Below are 19,654 nucleotides of genomic sequence, written 5' to 3'. Positions count from 1 at the left end.
AATTTTCAAACTTTTTCATCTCGTGCATACATGCATTCACTGCTAAAATTCTGTGGCACACCAAAAGTATATATTTTTTGCAAATCTGACAAAAATAGGTGTACTTTTGTTTCATTCACACCATATGGCTATCGTATTGGCTGTTGTCATTTTTTTATTTGGGAAAAGAGGTCAGTGCCTCTGACTCAATAGTCAGCTATTGTACGTTTTATAAATTCTTGTGGCATACCAGTTGAAAATCGCTGCTTTAAGAAATAAAGTTCTGAGAGTCCCAAGTAAAGACTTAAATTTTTGAAAATCACTCAGTGACAAATCAAATAAAAATACTGAGAAGCCAAGGAGCAATTTTAGATTAGACTTTTAAAGTCCAAATTTTAAGTAAATTTAAACAGTAGGAGCTATTTTATACATTTTCTACTTTCCTTTTGTAAGTTCAGAATTTTTATGAAAAATCTCTGTTGTCACAAAGATAGAATCCTGCAGCTCAGACCTATTCAGTCCTCAGGGAGTTCTCCTCATTCTGCATCTTTGATGAAAGCTGTAGACTTATGGAAATATATTTTGTGCGTGACATTTAGGGGTAAACAGATGTTTTGATTCAGTGGAATGCATTCGAAGCGAATTTGAATGACATAATGAAGATGTCCTTGAATGACATCATTCTGTTGTCTAAAGCAAGAAAATTAGAAAATTAGAAGTATGCAGCATAATTCTACCAGCAAGGAGAAATAAGGAGGCTTGTACTTCTTTAATTTCAAAACCATCCAAAAGAACAAATTATATATATATATATATCTTATAATATTGTAGTACATCTTCATTAACATAAATGCATTAATTTAAAATTTGATCATTGGGGAATTGGCAGTATGTATATTATTTGCTAGGCGATTTAAATATAAAGAAGATTGGCATACGATTTGGCTAGGAAGAAGCACAAAAGCAGTATTTACAGACATTCTTCATTAATTGATCCCTATTGCACTAAATTATGGTCTTCACTAGTAGGTGTCTGCAGTGCTTGAAATCACACAGAGAAATTGAGACTGGAGTTTGGAGCGGGGAGAAGATAAACTCCAACAGGACTGGGAATGGCTTATAAGAGAGTGGTGGGAGGCACCTGGCATGGTACTTGACTATTGAAGTAATGTTAGTAAATGTGGAGGTTGAGTTTGGGTTTTAAGAGAAGTAAACCCAGACATTTGTTGGGCAATGGCAAAGATGAGGCATCTGAAAAACAGCCTTTTTGTATGATAGCTGAGGACCATGTGCGCACAAAATGATGAGCTTCAAGGTAAAGAATTGGGACAAGCCAGCCGTAGAGGATTTTGAGTGATTACACTTCATTTTGCAAGCAATAGGAAGTCTGGTGGCTATAAATAGGAAGTAATTTACTGGGGCAGGTAGAAACAGGAACATTAGTAAGCAGAATAATGATATCATAAAAACTTCTTGGAGAATGATGGCAATGGAACAAACATGAAAAGCTGAATATGAAAGCTGTTGTATCGGAAGGAATATGAGACTGGTTGAATGCAAGGCTGGGCCCACAGGGGAGTCAGGAATCATTTTTAAGTCGTATGCCCAGTGGCTGGCTGAAAGGAGAAAAACAGACATGCTATAATAAACAGAAATAAAAATACCAGGAGAATTAGTTTGAGGTCATAAGGTAAAACTGGTTTGGGTTTTAGCCTGTGGAGACAGCTATTCCACTGGGACCCCCAGAGGCCACTAACATTACAGGGTGTAGCTAGAAATGCATGACTCCATCTCAGAGGTCAAGGCCAGGGAGAGACCTGATAACCATTTACATTAACATTTTTGTTCAGCCTAAAAGGATTGATGAGGCTAAAGGAGAGAGTGAATAGAGGGATAAGAACTTGGGTGAAATGGTTATGGGATGCCTACTTTAATGTAGGAAAAATAGGACTTAGGTAAAGGTTGAGGAAAATAAATTTCTTCTGGTATATAAATATGAGTGAGGAGTGACGAAAATGCAGAATCATAGAAACCAAAGAGTTAGGAGGGTTTCTGGTAGGAGGAGTAAACAGAATTGTGAAACACCACAGACAAGAGTCTATGGACCAATATAAACCATTCATATTGTCAGTGGGGAGATTAGCACACAATGAAAAAGAGCAGTTACAGGGGAAGGGGGCTTGGTCCAGCTCTTCACACCCTCATATGGATTATGTTTCTATCCCATCACTCATTTTAATGAATAAGATTAGCTATAGCATAGTGTAGCTCTCACCCATCTCATGTTCTCATTTGGAAAATTGTTAAGTTTATTGGAAATCATCTCAGTGTCTTCAGTTATGGTTTAACTTTGTTTTATCCATAAGTTAGACTAAACTTTCCTACAATGGGGATGTTAGCAAGGTTTCACTGTATTAGGAAAGCTAGCATATTTTCCCTTCCAGTTGTCTATATGTAAATGATCTGGGTTTTCTGATATCTTTACTCCCTACCCATCCTTGACAATGAATTTATCCTTGAGAGACATCAAGGCATTAGACCAAATCACAGACCTGACTAAGAAATGCTCCTTGCACAGCTTAGGGCAGGCATGTGTCGACCCAGTGTGAGTATTCTGTGTGTAAATAGTGAGGTTTGCAAGATGGTGAAGAGTGTCTGAGAACCCATCAGATCCAAGTTCAGGGATTGGCTGGTGAGTCTTGGCAAGTGAATTGCCACTGATGGCACTAGGATGAGGACATAGCATTTAAAAGAAGGCCCTTTATGTCATTTCTTAAGACATGTGCCTAATAATTGGGCTATATTGGACTTCTGAAAATTGAGTCAGTTTTAAATAAAATTTTAAATAAAATTTAAAACTTAGTTTCAAGGACTGTGTGTTTAAAAAAGTAAAGGCAGTTAGACACTCCTTTATGATGATAAATAAGTAGCTTACCAAACATATGCCCAATTTGTGTTTGATATCTAAAAATGTAATTTTTCAGAGGGAGTCTTAAGTGTTAGCAATGGGACAGGTTTTACTCTCCGTTTGACTTAAATCATAGCTAAAATAATTGCCACATATAAATCTGCTACATTTCAAGGGTTTAGCCACAAGTCTACTTAATGACAAATATTTATTTCATCAGACAGAGGGGAGAATAGAACCTTTCACTAAATATTTAGAGAGAAAAATTTAAATCCCAGTAGCAGGATATGGAGATTGTTTAAATCTCTTTAAGGCTTTGGATTAGAAATGTCTGACATCAGGTATTTTCACCTGGAGCAGGTGTCATCAGAGGGCATGGAACTCAGGGACAGTGGGGAGTTCTTGTTACTACAGAGTGGGGGGTTGTCTTTATTTACCAGGGATACAAGTAGGTAGAAAGAAGGAAGCATGACTAAATTTGAATTCTCCAGTTTAATATCAGGAACTAATCTTTATAATGCCACTTTTTCCCTTCTAAAATCTTAGCGGGGGGGAAATGAATTCTGAACATAAGAATAATTTGTCTATCAACATTATTAGTAATTAAAATCATAGTTATCAATGGTATATTAATTATAATTGTAATATTATTTTATTTTGTGTATCTCCTTTCAGTAGAAGGTAAAAATGATTACTTAGTTATTACTTTACTGTAATTATCAAGAAACTTTCTAACAGGTTCTATACTTTACATACATCGTTGCTTGCAGTCCTCCTACAAAGAAAGTAGTAGAAGAAAATTGAAGTTCGCTGCTGTTACCTTTCTTGTCCAAAACCGGCAGCTGATAGAACTAGAATTTGAACCCTAGTCTGCCTTCAAAATCCAACTAAGATCTTTTACAAATAAATCCTGTCTCTGTAGAGCAGCATGAAAAGGAGAGGGGTTTTGTAACATATCAAACCAACTGTCAAATCCCAAACTGTTTTGTTTTCAGGCTGTCTAATCTAAGAACATGTTCTTAATCTGCTTTCTTATTTAATTTATTTTAATGTATTCTATGTCATAAAAACTCTCAATGAATAAAAATTCAGTGTTATATAAAAGATAAATTAAGAAATTATTTACTGCATTAAAGGCTCTTTGTCTTGTTAAAAAGCATTTCTTTATCCCCACTGAAGTGTAGCTTTCTACTAAAAGTTCAATTAATTTATCTTCTTAGCATTGGTTAGTCTAGATACTGTCCATATTACTACAGAAATTAAATAAAAGACAAGATACAATTTTGAACTTTAATGAATTTAAATCCAGTGATGACGGAAGAAACAAAAATAGTACCAAAAGAAGTAATAATATAAGAAGCATACTGAAAATATATGTTGCTCTGGAGTTTGTGAAAACAAACAAAAAATGAGGAAACTCTCACCAGAATGGGACCTGAAGGAGAGGTGATGCTAGTAAGAGAAATGATAGGCAGAAGGAAGTCTATCTCCTGTTCATGGACCCAGGTGTGCGTGGCGGGGACTTTCTTGCTTTACATATGAGGTACTTGCCATAAAGTGTTAAAGCAGAGTCTGGGAAGGGAGTAGGAGTCTTTATTTCCTTGAAAACCAGGGCAACTTGTTTCTATTTAATTGAGAGTCATTGATGGCTTTTGACCTGGCAAGTTACTTGTTAGATAGGTTGCTCTGGAACGGTGAATAGAATGGATCAGATGCCATAGACAGGAGACTCTTGAAATATTAACAGTGGGGATGGGAAGAGGGAATATATGGAAAGACAATTCTGGAATAAAACATGTAAGACATAGAAATTGAGAGATGAGGAAAAGGGAGAGCCTGAGTGTCCAAAGGGACATTTTTAGAGCTAAGAGCCAAGAAGAGAAACCTGTGGGCAGGTAGGCAAGAGGATCTCATGAGGTCAGTTTACAGGGACATATGCATTGTTTCAAAAACGGAAGTTACATCACACTTCTGAGTGGGTGTTAACTGTATTTTTCTTGGCTATCAGAGAATGAATGAATGTATGTTAACTGAAGAGTTATATTATGCAAAGTCTATTTCGAGACCTGTGTTTATATCTTTGAAATAGAGTCAATGATACTTTAAGAGGAAATGATAAGGATCAATGGACCTTCGTGATGATGTCAATATAGCTAATGGCTTCAGACCATATTAAATCCTGGTAATAAAAAGCTATGGTGTGATAAACATTATTGCAATTATAAACAGTGAGTGGCACTTTATCCTTTTCACCTCTATTGACTAAGATGGATAGAATATTATTTTTCCTTCAAAATAGCTTCTATGTTAATGACAAAAATACAAACATGCATATAAAAGGGAGTATTTTTCAATGGGCTCCTGGTTACTCCCCATAAAAATTGAATTAGTTTGGAAAGGAAAGGTAAACTAATAGTAAGTAGGCCACCAGCATTGTATCTACAGTTCATTATATGCTAGGATCTGTAATTTGTATATATTATTTTATTTTATTTATAAATCTCTACACATTTGGTTCTATAATAATCTTCATTTTACAGAAGAGACAATTCAGTATTAGAGAATTTAAGTAACTTGTCTTCAAATTTGAACGCTGGTAAGAATTTCTGGTTGCAGACAGTTGCAGTGGGAATGATAAAGGGCAAATGGAAGAATCCACCTTATGTTTAGGTATTAAAACCCAACAGCCACAGTGACTGAGCATGAGATTGAGCAGATTCAGGTCCGGGAATTATCTAGGATGGCTCTAAGCTTTCTGACTTGGAAATCAGGTATAGAGTTGTTCTTTTCCTTGACAGAGGGGGCATGAGGAGTATATGTGGGAGGTGAGATGTTGAAATGGGGCCTGGGGATGCTGTTTAACCTTGAGATAGGCAAGGGGGTAGGTTCAATAGGCTGCTGGTCATGAGGCTTAAAGGCAGCAGTGGATAGAGATAAAGCTTCTGGAGTCATCAGTTACAGGTGAACCATAGAAGACATGGATGGGTGTATGGTATTGCCCAAAGAGTCTGTGTGAAGTAGAAGGTAAAAGGCCCACTATGCCTGACACACAGGGGAGCAGCAGCCTTCTGGGGAGGCCAGGGACAGGAGCCCACAGAAGAGACTAAGAGTAGCCACAAGGTGGGAATCCTCAGTGCACACTCGATTTCACACTAGAGCTCAGTGACATCACTTCCTTGTGAAATGGCTATTACACTACCTCTCGTTTGCCCTTAGTATATTAAGGGGCACATTTTGCATATTTCCATTGGGGAAGGAAAAAGAAAGAAAGAGAAGGTTGCATTGAAAATGGCAGTGTATGATGCATGATTGACATGGATATTTGTATGCTTGTCCCTAAATGTATAGATACGTTTTAATGGAAAGACTGGTAAAATCTTTAAAATGACAAACATTTACCTTTGACCTGATCTTGGGGGGCGTGTGGAGATAAGGGGAGAGAGTGCTTTTTATAGTTCTTTCTTATATTACTACTTTTATTCCAGGAGCCATTCATAATTAGGGATGGTAGAAACTTGATGGATTTATGCAAACGTATGCCTTATCAAAAGTGGCTCAAGTAATCTAAGTGGGAGAATTAATGTTAAATAAAAATATCTCGGTAAAAAGAAATTTCTATACCTTTTATGCAACTAAACTTCCAAAAGAGGGCACATATGATCAGGATAAAGTGACTCATGTCTTTTCAGACTTTTCATTATTAAAGAGATTTATCAGTACATTTGTTTCTTTATTGTTATAAGTATATACTGTCACAAGTATAAATAGTCTATTTATAATGTCAATATTCTTTGCAAGAATACAAATGAAAATTACATATTCATCTCTGAAGAATTTAGTTATAATAGATTAACCTGGAATAACCTGAAAGTTCCTGGTTTTCTCCCAATTTTAATGAAAGGTGAGATAAGAATATTTCAAAAGATAGTTAGTAAACATAGATTCTAGTTTTAAATCTAGAGTAGAGTCTCTTCAATTATTTTTAGCCTCAGAAAAATGTTAGTTTTTCTATTTCAAACTAAAGAAGAATAAAGCATACATATTTGGACTACTGTGAAGCTAGGGACGATTCTAGAATTTATATTTGACCTAATCTCCTAGGGATAAATTTGCAGTACTGGTATTTTTAGCACACCTTGTTTATTTTAATCTATGATTGGTAATTTGGTATATAACGTACTTCAAAACACCTTCAGAGAATCTTACCAAAAGCATTTTTTTAAGTTAGGTCTTCTGGTTTTATATTTCTCCCTGGTTTATAGGGAGGGTGTTTTTTGGGGTCTTTACCAGATAAATGGGGTTATGGGTGTTTTTTAATTTATTTCTATAACACTTGATATCAAATAATTTTTGGAATTCTTTAATCACAATACCTTACTTTAGGAATATGTTAATTTTACTTAGATTTAAATTTGTTGCCATGGAAGGAGTTAGTTACCTTATTTCTAAAGCCAACACTTTGTTCTCTCACTCATTTATTAACCACAGATCAGTAATAACTTTTAGGGGAGGAGAGAATGATCTGGTTGCTGCCTGCATCTTAAAATCTGATTGTTTTATTCGTTGTAGGTTTTATTGGGATTTAATAATGCTTATCATGATGGTTGGCAATCTGGTCATCATACCCGTTGGAATCACGTTCTTCACAGAACAAACAACAACACCGTGGATTATTTTCAATGTGGCCTCAGATACAGTTTTCCTCTTGGACCTGATCATGAATTTTAGGACTGGGACTGTCAACGAGGACAGCTCTGAAATTATCCTGGACCCTAAAGTGATCAAGATGAATTATTTAAAAAGCTGGTTTGTGGTGGACTTCATCTCATCAATCCCAGTGGATTATATCTTCCTCATTGTAGAAAAGGGAATGGATTCAGAAGTTTACAAGACGGCCAGGGCACTTCGCATCGTGAGGTTTACAAAAATTCTCAGTCTCCTGCGTTTATTACGACTTTCAAGATTAATTAGATACATACATCAGTGGGAAGAGGTAAGACATCTGTTTTACTTTTTAAAGTCACTATATGATCATATTGTTAATGACGGCTGTTTTAAAATGAACAACTGGTCTATATATGAGGTTTATGAAATTCAAGGAGAAAATTTTTATTTATTTATTTTTTGGTACGTAAGTGATATATGTGTATCTTCAAAAGATATGGTCAAATATTAGATTTGAATGAACTGAAAAGAAATTCGTGATTTTATATTAATTTAGTTTTTTCCTAATAATTGCACTTTAAGCAAAACAATTTTTATTCAAAACAATGCAACCCTTCCTTTCTCATGAATGGCTCTTTTTTTTATCTGATATGAATACATCAAGGACAATATTTGACAAAGATGTGGAGGGTCTATTTGCTAATCTACTTTTATCATTAGCTCTATGAGATAATCCGGTATATGGTTCCTCTAATATTGAAATTTCAAAGAATTTGTGTTTGAAGAAAACAGATTTTGGGGGTGTTTCCAAATTACATATGTAAAGAGTGATTTCAGCATTTTAATGTTGCTCTTTGTTATGCTTTGCTTGTAATTATTTATGCTAATTTCTCCTTATTAGTTCATTTCATAATACTGAAAGACAGCATACCCAGGAGGAAAATTAATACATAAAAAACTCAAATAACACAGTGGGTAAGTGCAGTCCATCTGGCCAGTATTTTGCTGACTAGGGGCAACTTTGTTCCCAGGCAGTCTGTGGACCAGAAAGGGCTCAGCAGTGGAGTTTCTAAGATCTGAGTGAATTGTTTCATCCTACACAAAGGAGTTCATGTCCCTACTTCCAGAGTCTGCGTATTAAACATCTTAACTTTCTTTTCCTTCTAAGTCTATCTTTGTAAATTATCACCTGAGTTTTACTGAAGGTTGAAAATGCTTTGAGAGTGTCTAAGTCTGCACTCAAGAAAACAATATACTTGTTATGGATTGTCACTGTACTCATAGCAGCAATTAATTTTAGCATTTTTAGGATGAATTGTGTTTTGGAATTTAGGTTTAAATGAGTCGGAAAATGGAACTTCTGTGAGCACCAGCTCTGCTTTCTTTGGGGCCACAGCCATGTTCTGTGTGTGCTTGTCAATGGCGTTTCAGTTCCTAGGATTTCAGGAAATGCCATGTGATCATGCACATTGCGTGAGACATTGCTGAAAAGGCTGAGAACGGATGGTTCCTAAAATATGGATATGGGTTATATTTAAAATCCAGTGAAGCACATTTGAGAGATTGAATTAATCTGTGTCTAGATAGTACATTCTATCTGAAATGCAATAAATGTTTGGTTCTCAAACTTTATTATACCAATTTGAAATTGATATCAGACCAAGATGATTATGGATAACAGCTAATGTTTATTGAGGAATTATTATATGTCAGGTAATATATTTGATTCTTTACTAGTAAATCTTCCCAGTGACTCCGGTAGCTTGCGCAGATTCGTGGTAACAGGCGGGGCTGGGATTCTAACCTTGGCAGTTCAACTCCAGAAGCAATGCTCTTAACCCCAAAAACCTATAGCTTCTTGCTGTAACCTATGTGTACTCTTTTAATGTCAAATACCTTAATATCCAATGATTTTATGTATTGAATACAAATTGTAGATGACTAGCCCAACTGGTGTGGCTCAGTGGTTGAGCGTTGACCTATGAACCAGGAAGTCATGGTTCAATTCCTGGTCAGGGCACATGCCAGGGTAGCAGGCTGGATTGGTAGGGCGTGTGCAGGAAGCAGCCCATCAATGATTCTCTCTCATCATTGATGTTTCTATCTCTCTCTCTTCTTTCCTTTCTGAAAACAATACAAATATATTAAAATAAACACAAAAAATGTAGATGCATATTTACCTCTTAAAACATGGTTTCACAAAACAATATTAATGGCTAGCCTGTGTAATGAAGAGTCACTGAGACAAATACTCAGTCAGTTAAAAATGCAGTGGGCAGTGAGACTGATTTTCAACGTCTTGTAGTTTTAACCCATTTACCCTAGAGAACAGCGTCAGGAGGAACAGATGGTGGCCTATCGGATGAAATGGCAGGCCACGTGGGCAGAGAGGACACTCCCTAAAAGGGATGTCCTCTGGCGCCTGGCAGCGGTCACAGGCACCTGGATGTGTGTACTGTGATGCGGTTTTATAGATGCCACGCTATGTATGACTCAGGCTCACGGCCACCGTGACTGAGAAATGCAATTTAATATGCACTTACAGGCATTTGGTAACCAAACGCACCCCAACCAGAGCTGCGAGTTGGCAGGTTCTTTCATATAAATAAATGACCTTGATAATAAATGAACCGTAAGCTCGTTTAAGTGAAGAATGTTTCCTTGATTATATGATACCTTCCTATGATATCACACACATCATGGATATTTAATGTCTGTTAGTAATCCTGTTAAACAGGGAAGAGACAGTCATAATTGATCCAAAATGTAATATGAATTCATGACCTCACCACCTACATGATTCAAACCAAAATCACAAAGGATCTTACATGGTTCCAGGCTGGCAAATCTCTACCTGACTTTGATAAATGCCACAAGGATGTGTTTACAAGTAGAAATACAACAAATAGTTTGGCAGCCGTTGCCCTGGGAGGGTTTAGAATAAGACTGTGCAGGAAGATGTGAGCTCACCCACATGTCTTTGAATTCTGGGTGTTTTAGTACCAAGCTGGCTGGTGCTAAATTCAGCAAATTTGGGGAAGTAATGTGTGAAGTCTGGAAACTGCTCTCGTTCTAACTGAATCATTTCCAAGGAACGCAGCTGCCTTCTATAGGGAACTGCTTTGGTCTTCAATGATACATGGTGTGTGTGTGTGTGTGTGTGTGTGTGTGTGTGTGTGTGTGTGTGTGTGTGTGTTTTCCGGTCTGAATTAGTTCATCTGAAAAACAACAAGAAGCGCCAAAGCCAGATAAATTAGAGAAATTGTGAATGAAATAGAGAAACGTAGTCCTTATGTTACTATCATGACTAAAGTTGAATGTTATGGCTATTGTACAAGGAAAAAGCTGATTTGGCCAACAGATTTGTGAAACACGTGGTGTTAAGAAGTCAGGAGGGACGTTTACATAAGACAATTATAAGATCAGTGGCTTTAAGATGCAAAAATAGAGCTCTCTCAGCGTGATATTTTCAGTGTAAAGTTTCATGAAACTGCATGTATATCGTCAGGTGAGGTAAAAATCTGGAACAATTATTTCAATAAATTAGGCCAGAAAATGCCTCTTTCTCTCATCTCTAGAAAACTGAGGTGAATCTTTCTTGTAGTTTGGCTTTTTAAAATTCATTTCTTTCATTCAGCATTGTTTTTCTCATTCTATTTCAAGTAAAGTCAGTGACCCATGGCAGAATGCTCTATTGTACCCTATCACAGGGGTGACCCATTCTCTGTGATCCTCCTGAAGGAGACATATGGTGAGGAAATCCTTGGAAATTAAATGGAATATTAACAATTGTTAGCCCTCAAAAGCCATCGAAGAGATAAAGGGAGATTAAGGGCTTAGTAAGTGGGAGATTATTCAGTTAGTGAAGGTGAAGGGTCCTAGGAACCTTGAATGCTGCCCGGCCCATTGGGTTGTATTTTTTTTTTTCGAAGTTGGATGATCTTTGACATTATTAGGTATTGGGAATAGCAATTGAAAAAAAATACTATTCTGTAGAGGTTATCTATTTTTAGGATTTAATGCCATGGGCAGTGAACAAAATAGTGTAGGACACGCATGATGCTTGTATCATAACTAAGCCTTTGGAACACATATCTATAACATTTGCTCTTTTATTCCTCATTTACTATTCCCTCAACCTTCCTTTTATAGATTTTTAGACCCATCACAATGAACTAAATCCATTCTGCGGCAAGTAGGAGGGCTTGTGGTTTCCATCTTGGTATATGTCTATAGCAATTTCGGATGAGTAATGTGTCTAGGACATCACAATTCTCTGCAAGCAATCGATATTAGATTTTTATGTCGGCTGAGAGACAAATTGATAAACAGATGATGTTTAACAGCCGAGCGTTAATCAGAAAATTTATTCCACAGGGAGCTAATTCAGATTGCAGTTTCTGTCTTTGGTTAATTTTAACATTTTATTTGGTTGGTATTAGAAATGAACTCTTGCTGTGAATTGCCTATCTACAATTACACAACACATACTGTTAACTACTTTCATTTTTTAAGCATCCCAAGGCTTGCCATGAGCAAGCACGGTTGTTTCTCTAACGCTGCCCTCTGTGAGGGTGTAGAGAACTTCCCTGATGCCTATCACATCAAATCTGTGTTTCTTTGCTGTGCCTTCAAGGCTCCTCAGCCAACCAGTCCCTGTCTCAATCGTGTCACTTCCTATTTGCACCCACGGACTCCTTTCTGATTTTTGTGTTGTTGTGTTTCTTTTGTTTACAGTGCTTCTTGCAGAGAATGGTTCTTTCTGTAATTTTGCATGTGCCACACCTCAGATTTAGAAAGCCTTTCTTTTTCCATTGCTCCCTTAAAAAGTAGACTTAAACTTATTTCCAGAAAACATTTTACATGGTCAGTCCCTCTACTGTGAGCAGTTGTACTGGTTCTGCTTGCATATGTTCTGCTGATTGCTTGGCTGCTGATGCTTGCTTAGATGCATGTTCCTTTCCTGTTGATGGACATGAACGTCTATGGGGAACAGTCGGTGTCAGCTTTTGCCATTGCATCTGCTTGTACACAGATACAGAGTTCTAAACACAGTGGGTTATCAGAGCCTGCCTGTCCACCAACAGTCCTCCATGCACTAAATCCACTAAGTAATTTCAAGGGAATAGCCATTCTTCGCTCCCAAGCATGGACTGAGTAGCTTCTGTTTGCAGATACTGCACATGAGAATATAAAGCATTCCCCAGCTTTCTAGGAGAAACTGACATAATCACAGATGGTGTGGTAAATGGTGGCATAAAGAAGGGAGTGAGGCTGGCGGTGTGGCCCAATGGTTGAGTATCGATCCATGAACTAGGACGTCATGGTTGGATTCCAGGGCAGGACATGTGCCAGGGTTGCGGGCTTGAGCCCCAGTGGGGGACGTGCAGGAGGCAGCCAGTCAATAATTGTCTTTCATCATTGATGCTTCTATCTCTCTCCCTTCCTCTCTGAAATCAATTGTATATAATATATATACTTGGAGGGAATCAACAGAGCTTTCTTTGCACAAGAAGAGAGCTTCAGACGTACTTGAGTGAATTTCAAAGCTGGAATCCGGATTACCTAGCTTGGCAAAATGGGAGCAGAAGAGCACATTCCAGCAAGGCAGCCTAGCCCAGCAGTTCCCAGCCTCCAGAACCTAGGCAGTAAGGTGGTGCATTGGGAGGTGCAGACAGGAATTTTGGCTGATGGTAGCCTTACTCAGTAAGGTGTCCTTGAGGCAGTGCAGGCAGGGGATTTACTGGTACATTGAGAATGCAGCAGAATGAGGAGGGTTGGAGACCACTGGGGATGGAGCTAAGGATAAGTCAGGAGAGAGTTATCACTCACTTGTGTTTTTTATATATAGCTAGTGTCAAGCAGGATACTTTTCTAGATATCTCTGCCATGTATTCTTGGCCTTTCAGTGTTTGTATAAAATGAAACATGAACAGGACATATGCAAAGTTTATTTTGTCAGCTTTATAATTTAAATATCAATTATATTTGACATTATTAATATGATATTAATATAATTATATTATTGTGACACAATTATATTTGAGACTTGTATTTCTAACCACCAAAACATGGTGGTGTGAATTGGATCATATACTAGAACTTAGTATTTATGTGTGTTTATTAAAATTGTGCCTTATATTTTCTATTTAATCTGGGTGGAAGTATTCAAAGTGAGTGATTCATGACTAAAACTTAATAGAACAGTTGTGAAGTTTAAGTTAAATGAGATACATGGAAATTATTTGAAATACTTAAGTTGATGTGTGCCTTTGTGTAGAAATATAAGATCCTGATATCATCTTTCTCTGATTAGCCCACGTACTGAAACTATCATTATGATGTGTGTGTGTGTGTGTGTGTGTGTGTGTGTGTGTATAAATATTTTTGGCAGGCTAATATTGATTCTGCTAAAGACCACTAGATGTCCTCTATTGGTTATGTTACTTTAGTATTCTAAGATGCCAACACTGTCTTCTTTGAAATTATTCATTTATACTCCTTCATAATCTCCTAATTGTTTGGCTATCAATGTCTAGATAAAATAGATGACTACAGATGGTCACATAGGTAAAAATTATTATATCTACGATTTCTTCTCAGATGGAATGCAGTTTGTTAAGTTCCTTCAGCAAAGAGTCATTTTTATTCTGAGAGAATTGTTTTCAGTAATATGTGTGCTTTTTAAGGTATTTTATCATATACCCTGAAGTTGTAAGGTACAATGTGATGAGATCTATTTGGATATGAAATGTTAGGTCAAGACAATTAAGGAGAAATTGATAATATTGATAAATAATGTTTGGGTGTGGGTATGTATGTGTTAGAAGTAAGATACATAATTTTATGAATGTTCTTGGTCAGTGCCCTGAGGCAGATCTGTATAAGCCCAATGCTTTTCACATGGATATCTCATTTTAATGCCAAAGTAATCAGATCAAATTTAAAACGTTCCTGTTACTCTTTCCAGATTAAAATGTTAGACTTTCTTAATGCTTTGTGATTGGTCCAGTCTATGTCCCTGTTTTGCATGTTTTGTACACTTCCATGGCTCTATATTGAAAACCCCAGACTTGTATCCCAAGTTTCAAAACTATGTAACCCCATGCCTCCAATATTCATGGTGATGATATCTCTAGAAAGATAGCTGTTGAGCTCCTCATGCTCATTATGTTCTCTTTCTTCTCAGGAAATATTGGAAGTATTATAAATGCTATTTTGTATTTTTTTTCTACACGAAATATACCGCATGAGGAATTGAAGCAACAAATGAATCAGGCAACATTTAGGACAAAATGCATTCAGCCTTACACTTAACTGAAGTGTCTGGGTAAATGTCTCAGATTTCCCCTTCATTGAGTTTGCAGATACAACATATATTATGACTACTGCCATTGTGGACTCATCTATGTGCTACTGGTGTACAAATTGGGAATGCCATTGGTTCATCAATATTGGACACACAATTTGTGATGTGATTCTGGTTTAAACCCTAATTCTGGTTCAACTGCCAGAATGTTTCATAATAAGCATGTGTTACTTTAATCTGTGGGGAATGATCTCAGTTGAACTGGTCACTTGGTTGGTCTTGGATACCACCTACAAACAAGACAGGTGTGATGAGACATGACATTACTGAAAGTGGTACAGTGCTGCCCAAGAATATTTTGTTGTTAGAAACAACGAGGTGATGTTAATTACATCTCTGAAGGAACTGTTGAGTCTATTTTGTCAGTTTCTAACAAATCAGTCTTTCATTTTAGTTAGATACAAGTCAAAAGTAGGTTTTATTTATTTGAAATATTTTGGGAAGCAAAACTAGGCTTGCATTATGTCAAAAGTAGTAGTTGATTCATATATCATTGGGCAAAGCACAGTCTTTGAAATATATCAGAAGTTGTCACAGAAAGTGTTTTATAAAACATTGTAATTGTTATGAAAATTCAAAGAATAAATCAAAGTGGATCCTTCATTTGCACTGGGTAATCACAGAGAAAGACCTACTTTGACTTCTCTTTTTGTCTTGCTGATGTCTGCACTTTAGATTTCTTATGAGAGGACTCCTGTCTTAAGTGCGAAAAGGAAATACATTTGGTTGGTTATATAATTCTGGTGGCTATTTTGAGTTAAGTCTGCCATTTAGGCCATTTTTTTAAGAGAGTCAAAATCTTTTTTCTTATTACATCTTAAAGTGAAAGTAGACTTTGAGGAAGGATTCTGGAAACTAGTCCCAGGGTTCCATGCAATTTAAAGCAGTTGTGAAGTAAGCCAATAGCAGCTCTTCTAAGATAATCTTATTTGTCAGGAGTGGTTTCCTATAAAGATTGGTCATCAGTGGGAATGTTTGCAATGATGCTGATTATCTTAGTGTGCTGCCCCTTTTGTTCTTACTGTTGTGGTGATGAGTTGGGTGAACATATAAAATAAAGGAAATTCAGCTAAATTAGAGTGAAAGTCAGAAATACCTTCTGTGGACACTTTTCTCTCATTTTAAAAATGTGGATGATGGCTTTTACTTGGATTATATGGTTGCTTTAAAAATCAAAGAGAATATTCATTTATAGTGCTTTGTAAACTCTAAAATTAAAAGTCTAGAGGAGCATATTAATGTAAGCTGTAATTAGGCAGTCAAATTATTTTACTGATTTTTTTCCAGAGAAGTTCTGAAAGAATGAAATCCTCATCTTCCTCCATATTCTGGGTCAGACCGGAGAGTAAAAGGTAGCAATGAGAGCTCTGAAATTTAGAATTCCAGAGCTGTAACTACCTACGAGGCTCTAACAATCCTGTTTGGAGAATCACTAACGTTGTGGAGGTTGCAGTTCAGTGAGAAGCAGTTCTGCCCTGTGAGAATATGTCTGCATGACACTGAAGAGAAAGGCCGTAGATAGTCCTAACCTGGTGGAGGGTTACCGCCCTGATCCCCCTCAGCTAATGTTTGTTATAGAATCAAAATAACTTTATAATGACTATAATTACCAACAATTGCTAGTACATTTATTAGGGAAGAGTTATTGAAAACCTTGTTGACTTAAGATATTGAAGGCTCCCATAAATTATTGACTTTAGAATAATATCAGAGCATGGCTGGATGGATTCCAAAAGAAGTATATGTGTGCACTTTCCTGACTTACAAGGCCCAGGATGTGTACTGGACTCTAAAGTCCTAAGTGACTGATGAGATTTCTGCTCTCAGGCGCGTTTCTTGGGAATTGTGACATTAACAACACCATTGGGGAATGATTCTCATATGTTCTATGGCTTTCTCCGATTCAAAAGTATCTGATAGGAACTTCAAATATAGTCTAAGCCATTACAGAGATAGCATCTTAGTAGGCTATTGGTTGACAGGCAGTGAAAGTAATTCTCAAATAGCTGAGAGGAAGTCTCTGTGCAAACGAGGTAGACAAATGAATACGGGTGTCCCAACTTGAGTGAGAGGTGCATTTGTATCAGAGAGGGGTCCCACCAGGATATGAGAAGTTCAGCTGGGCTGCAGAGAAGTTGCAGGACACCAGCAAATGATAAAAAAAAATATTTCAGTTTTGCTGGAGACTTTCCCTTCCCCTTCTGCCAAATCACCAGTATTTGCCTAATGTCCAAGATGAATGTTTCAATGTTTCAAAGTGTTGTTGCTGGGAATTTTATCAACTAAATCATCCCTCCCCCTTTCCATTTAGTTGAATTGTTATTTCAGATGTTCTAAGAATCTCCAGTGTCTTGAAATTAGTTGACTATATGGCTCCAGATGAAAGTTAGCAAAATGCTACTGTTTTTGAAATAATTCTAGTAAGTAGCATATTTCTTAAACATACAATTCTATATATCAAGTAGCATTGCATATGTAATTATAGACTACTAGAAGCCCAGTGCATAAAACTTGTGCGTGGGGGGGGGGTTGTCCCTTAACCCGGCTTGGGCCCTCTTGCAATCTGGGACCCCTCAGGTAGGGTCCCTAGGCCTGGCCAGTGATCAGGGCCTATTGGGGCGTTCCTTCCCCCGGCTGCTGGCAGCTGACCCTGCCCCCGCCGCTGCCATTGCTTGCTATCTGTATGGCACTGCCCCCCATCCCCTGCCACCGGTCGCTTCCATCTGCGGGCAACAGGCATGGGGTGCGATCGCTTGGCTGGCCTGGGCCTCCCTCTGCAGGGCTATCGCTGGCCGGCCCGCACACCCCCCATAGCGTCGCTGGCCGGTGGCCTGGGCCTCCCTCTTGGGGAGATCAATCCCGGAGACCCTCTATTGATCACCCCACAGAGGGTGGCCTGGGCCCCTTTCAGCGGGGCGATCATGGGGCGATGGCGGCCCCCCCCACTAATTGCATCGCACCCACCTTGGCTGGCCTGGCTCCAGTGCGTGTCATAGTGTAGTCGTCTGGAAGATCGTCCGGACGGTCATTCTACTGTTTGGTCGATTTGCATATTATGCTTTTATTATTATAGATTATAAATAAAAATAAGAGACTATGTAGTTAAATATTTTCCTGACTTCTCATTTGCAAATTTCATATATTTATATTATCTTCAAATATAATATTTAATATATATTAATTGCTAACCTGCTAGATTCTGAGCACTGTCCTACACATAGGACTACAAAGATTAATAATTAATAACTACAGCTAAAAGGGATTTTGTAATCTAGTAGAGGAGTTAGAAAGGAAATCAACAATCATATAAGTTCCTCTAGTTTGGAAATCCTTGAATGGAAGATTTCCAGCATGATTCTCTGATGACATGTCAGCTCAGTTGGAAACAGCTCCACTGTCAGTTCATAAAGTCGGCTCGTGGAGCAGGACAGGGAGTGGTGTCCGAACCAGTTATTTCCCATCCTATCATTAGAGAGTGAAACAGAAAGGGCTATTTAATGCCATGCTTTCCTGTAATGTGAACTTTGCTGAGTTTTACAAACAGAAAAATCAATTTCATTTAAAAATAATATTAATACTTCTTTGAGATTACAAAATGACTTCCTCGTGTTGGAATCTGAAAACTTTTCCTTTCTTTCCAGTCATCAGAATTAATGAATGATTCTTAAATGTTGAAAGTTTATTAGGAAGAAGAACAAGTATATTTAAATTTCATACACAGTATTACATCCTCTATAACTAGTGAGAGAATTTAGCAAAAAAGGACCTAGATTCTGTCTCTCTTGCTCTCTCACTCTGCATGTAGTTTGGATGCTCTTGCATGAGACTCTGAACCAGAAAATGCATTATCACAGTTACTGAGTAGACAGTGCCTATCAGATAACAAGCAACTGAGCTGCAGTTAGTGACATGAGTACCAACAGCAAATCGGTTATTCTGTACCACCTCCACTCAGGATGCTTGAATTTTATTCACATTTGGCACTCATCACTCATTTTCCTTGTGTTTCCTGCTTCCAGTGACCTTTAACATGATGCCCGTGGCCATATCACTGAGGATTTCCTAGGATTCCTTGAGGAATCATATGTTGGTAGATTTCCCTCAAAAAAGGAAAATCTTTCCACCAGAAGCTCATCTCAAATGTCCTTCAATTTTAGGACTATTCTTTAATGTCACTTTTGTTGTTGTTGTTGCTCTTGTCCAGAGAATCACCAAGCAGTGAAATTACCCCAATGAATCTCAGATTACATAACAATACCTATTCTTCAAAGAGGTGAGAGGTCAGATGCCCCCAACACTACTCATTGCCTTCAGGAAATCAACCCCTCTCCCTGCTCCTGGAGAAAACAAGGCCCTGCCAATACTGTGAGTTCCTTTTACCACCTTTACCTTTATGGAAGTAGAAAATTTTCCCTGTCCTCCTTTCCTGTCCCATTTCTCAAGAAATTTACTAACAAAGTGTATAAGAAAATACCTATTAGTCACTTTTTTATAACTGTGGTAAACAAAATATATGTCTCTTATCAGGAACAGACACACTGTAAACCTTAGAACCCAACCCACTACGTCTGTACAGTATTTTCTTATTCCTTCATCTGATGGGTGGGGTCTCAGGAGTGAATAAGCCAGTGTGATCCCTGGTTGGAGAACCACTGATCTTATCTATTCATTAATCGCTATATAATTTTACTTCTTTCCAAAATAGAGAAAAAATTTGTATGAGTAAAACAAAA

The 19,654-nt window shown here is 37.5% G+C and overlaps 1 protein-coding gene across 1 annotated transcript; it reads left to right on the top strand.

The window, feature by feature from the left end:
• The first annotated feature begins 4,705 nt into the window (after positions 1–4,705).
• On the top strand, positions 4,706–12,713 carry LOC111827357 (potassium/sodium hyperpolarization-activated cyclic nucleotide-gated channel 1-like). The gene is made up of 3 exons (XM_023759394.1): positions 4,706–4,782; positions 7,457–7,880; positions 12,501–12,713. The coding sequence occupies exons 1-3, from the start codon at positions 4,706–4,708 to the stop codon at positions 12,711–12,713; spliced, it is 714 nt and encodes a 237-aa protein (XP_023615162.1).
• Positions 12,714–19,654: the final 6,941 nt, after the last annotated feature.

Source organism: Myotis lucifugus, unplaced genomic scaffold (genome assembly GCF_000147115.1).
Source record: "Myotis lucifugus unplaced genomic scaffold, Myoluc2.0 scaffold_153, whole genome shotgun sequence".
Lineage (NCBI taxonomy): Eukaryota > Metazoa > Chordata > Mammalia > Chiroptera > Vespertilionidae > Myotis > Myotis lucifugus.
This window is presented reverse-complemented; position numbering and strand designations above follow the sequence as displayed.

Excerpts from the sequence above, each read along its gene's own strand:
- LOC111827357 (XM_023759394.1), top strand. The coding sequence starts at position 4,706 with ATGAGGAAAAGGGAGAGCCTGAGTGTCCAAAGGGACATTTTTAGAGCT. Across the intron at positions 4,783-7,456 it reads GAAGAGAAACCTGTGGGCAG|GTTTTATTGGGATTTAATAA; the intron begins GTAGGCAAGAGG and ends TATTCGTTGTAG. Across the intron at positions 7,881-12,500 it reads ACATACATCAGTGGGAAGAG|ATGCATGTTCCTTTCCTGTT; the intron begins GTAAGACATCTG and ends ATGCTTGCTTAG.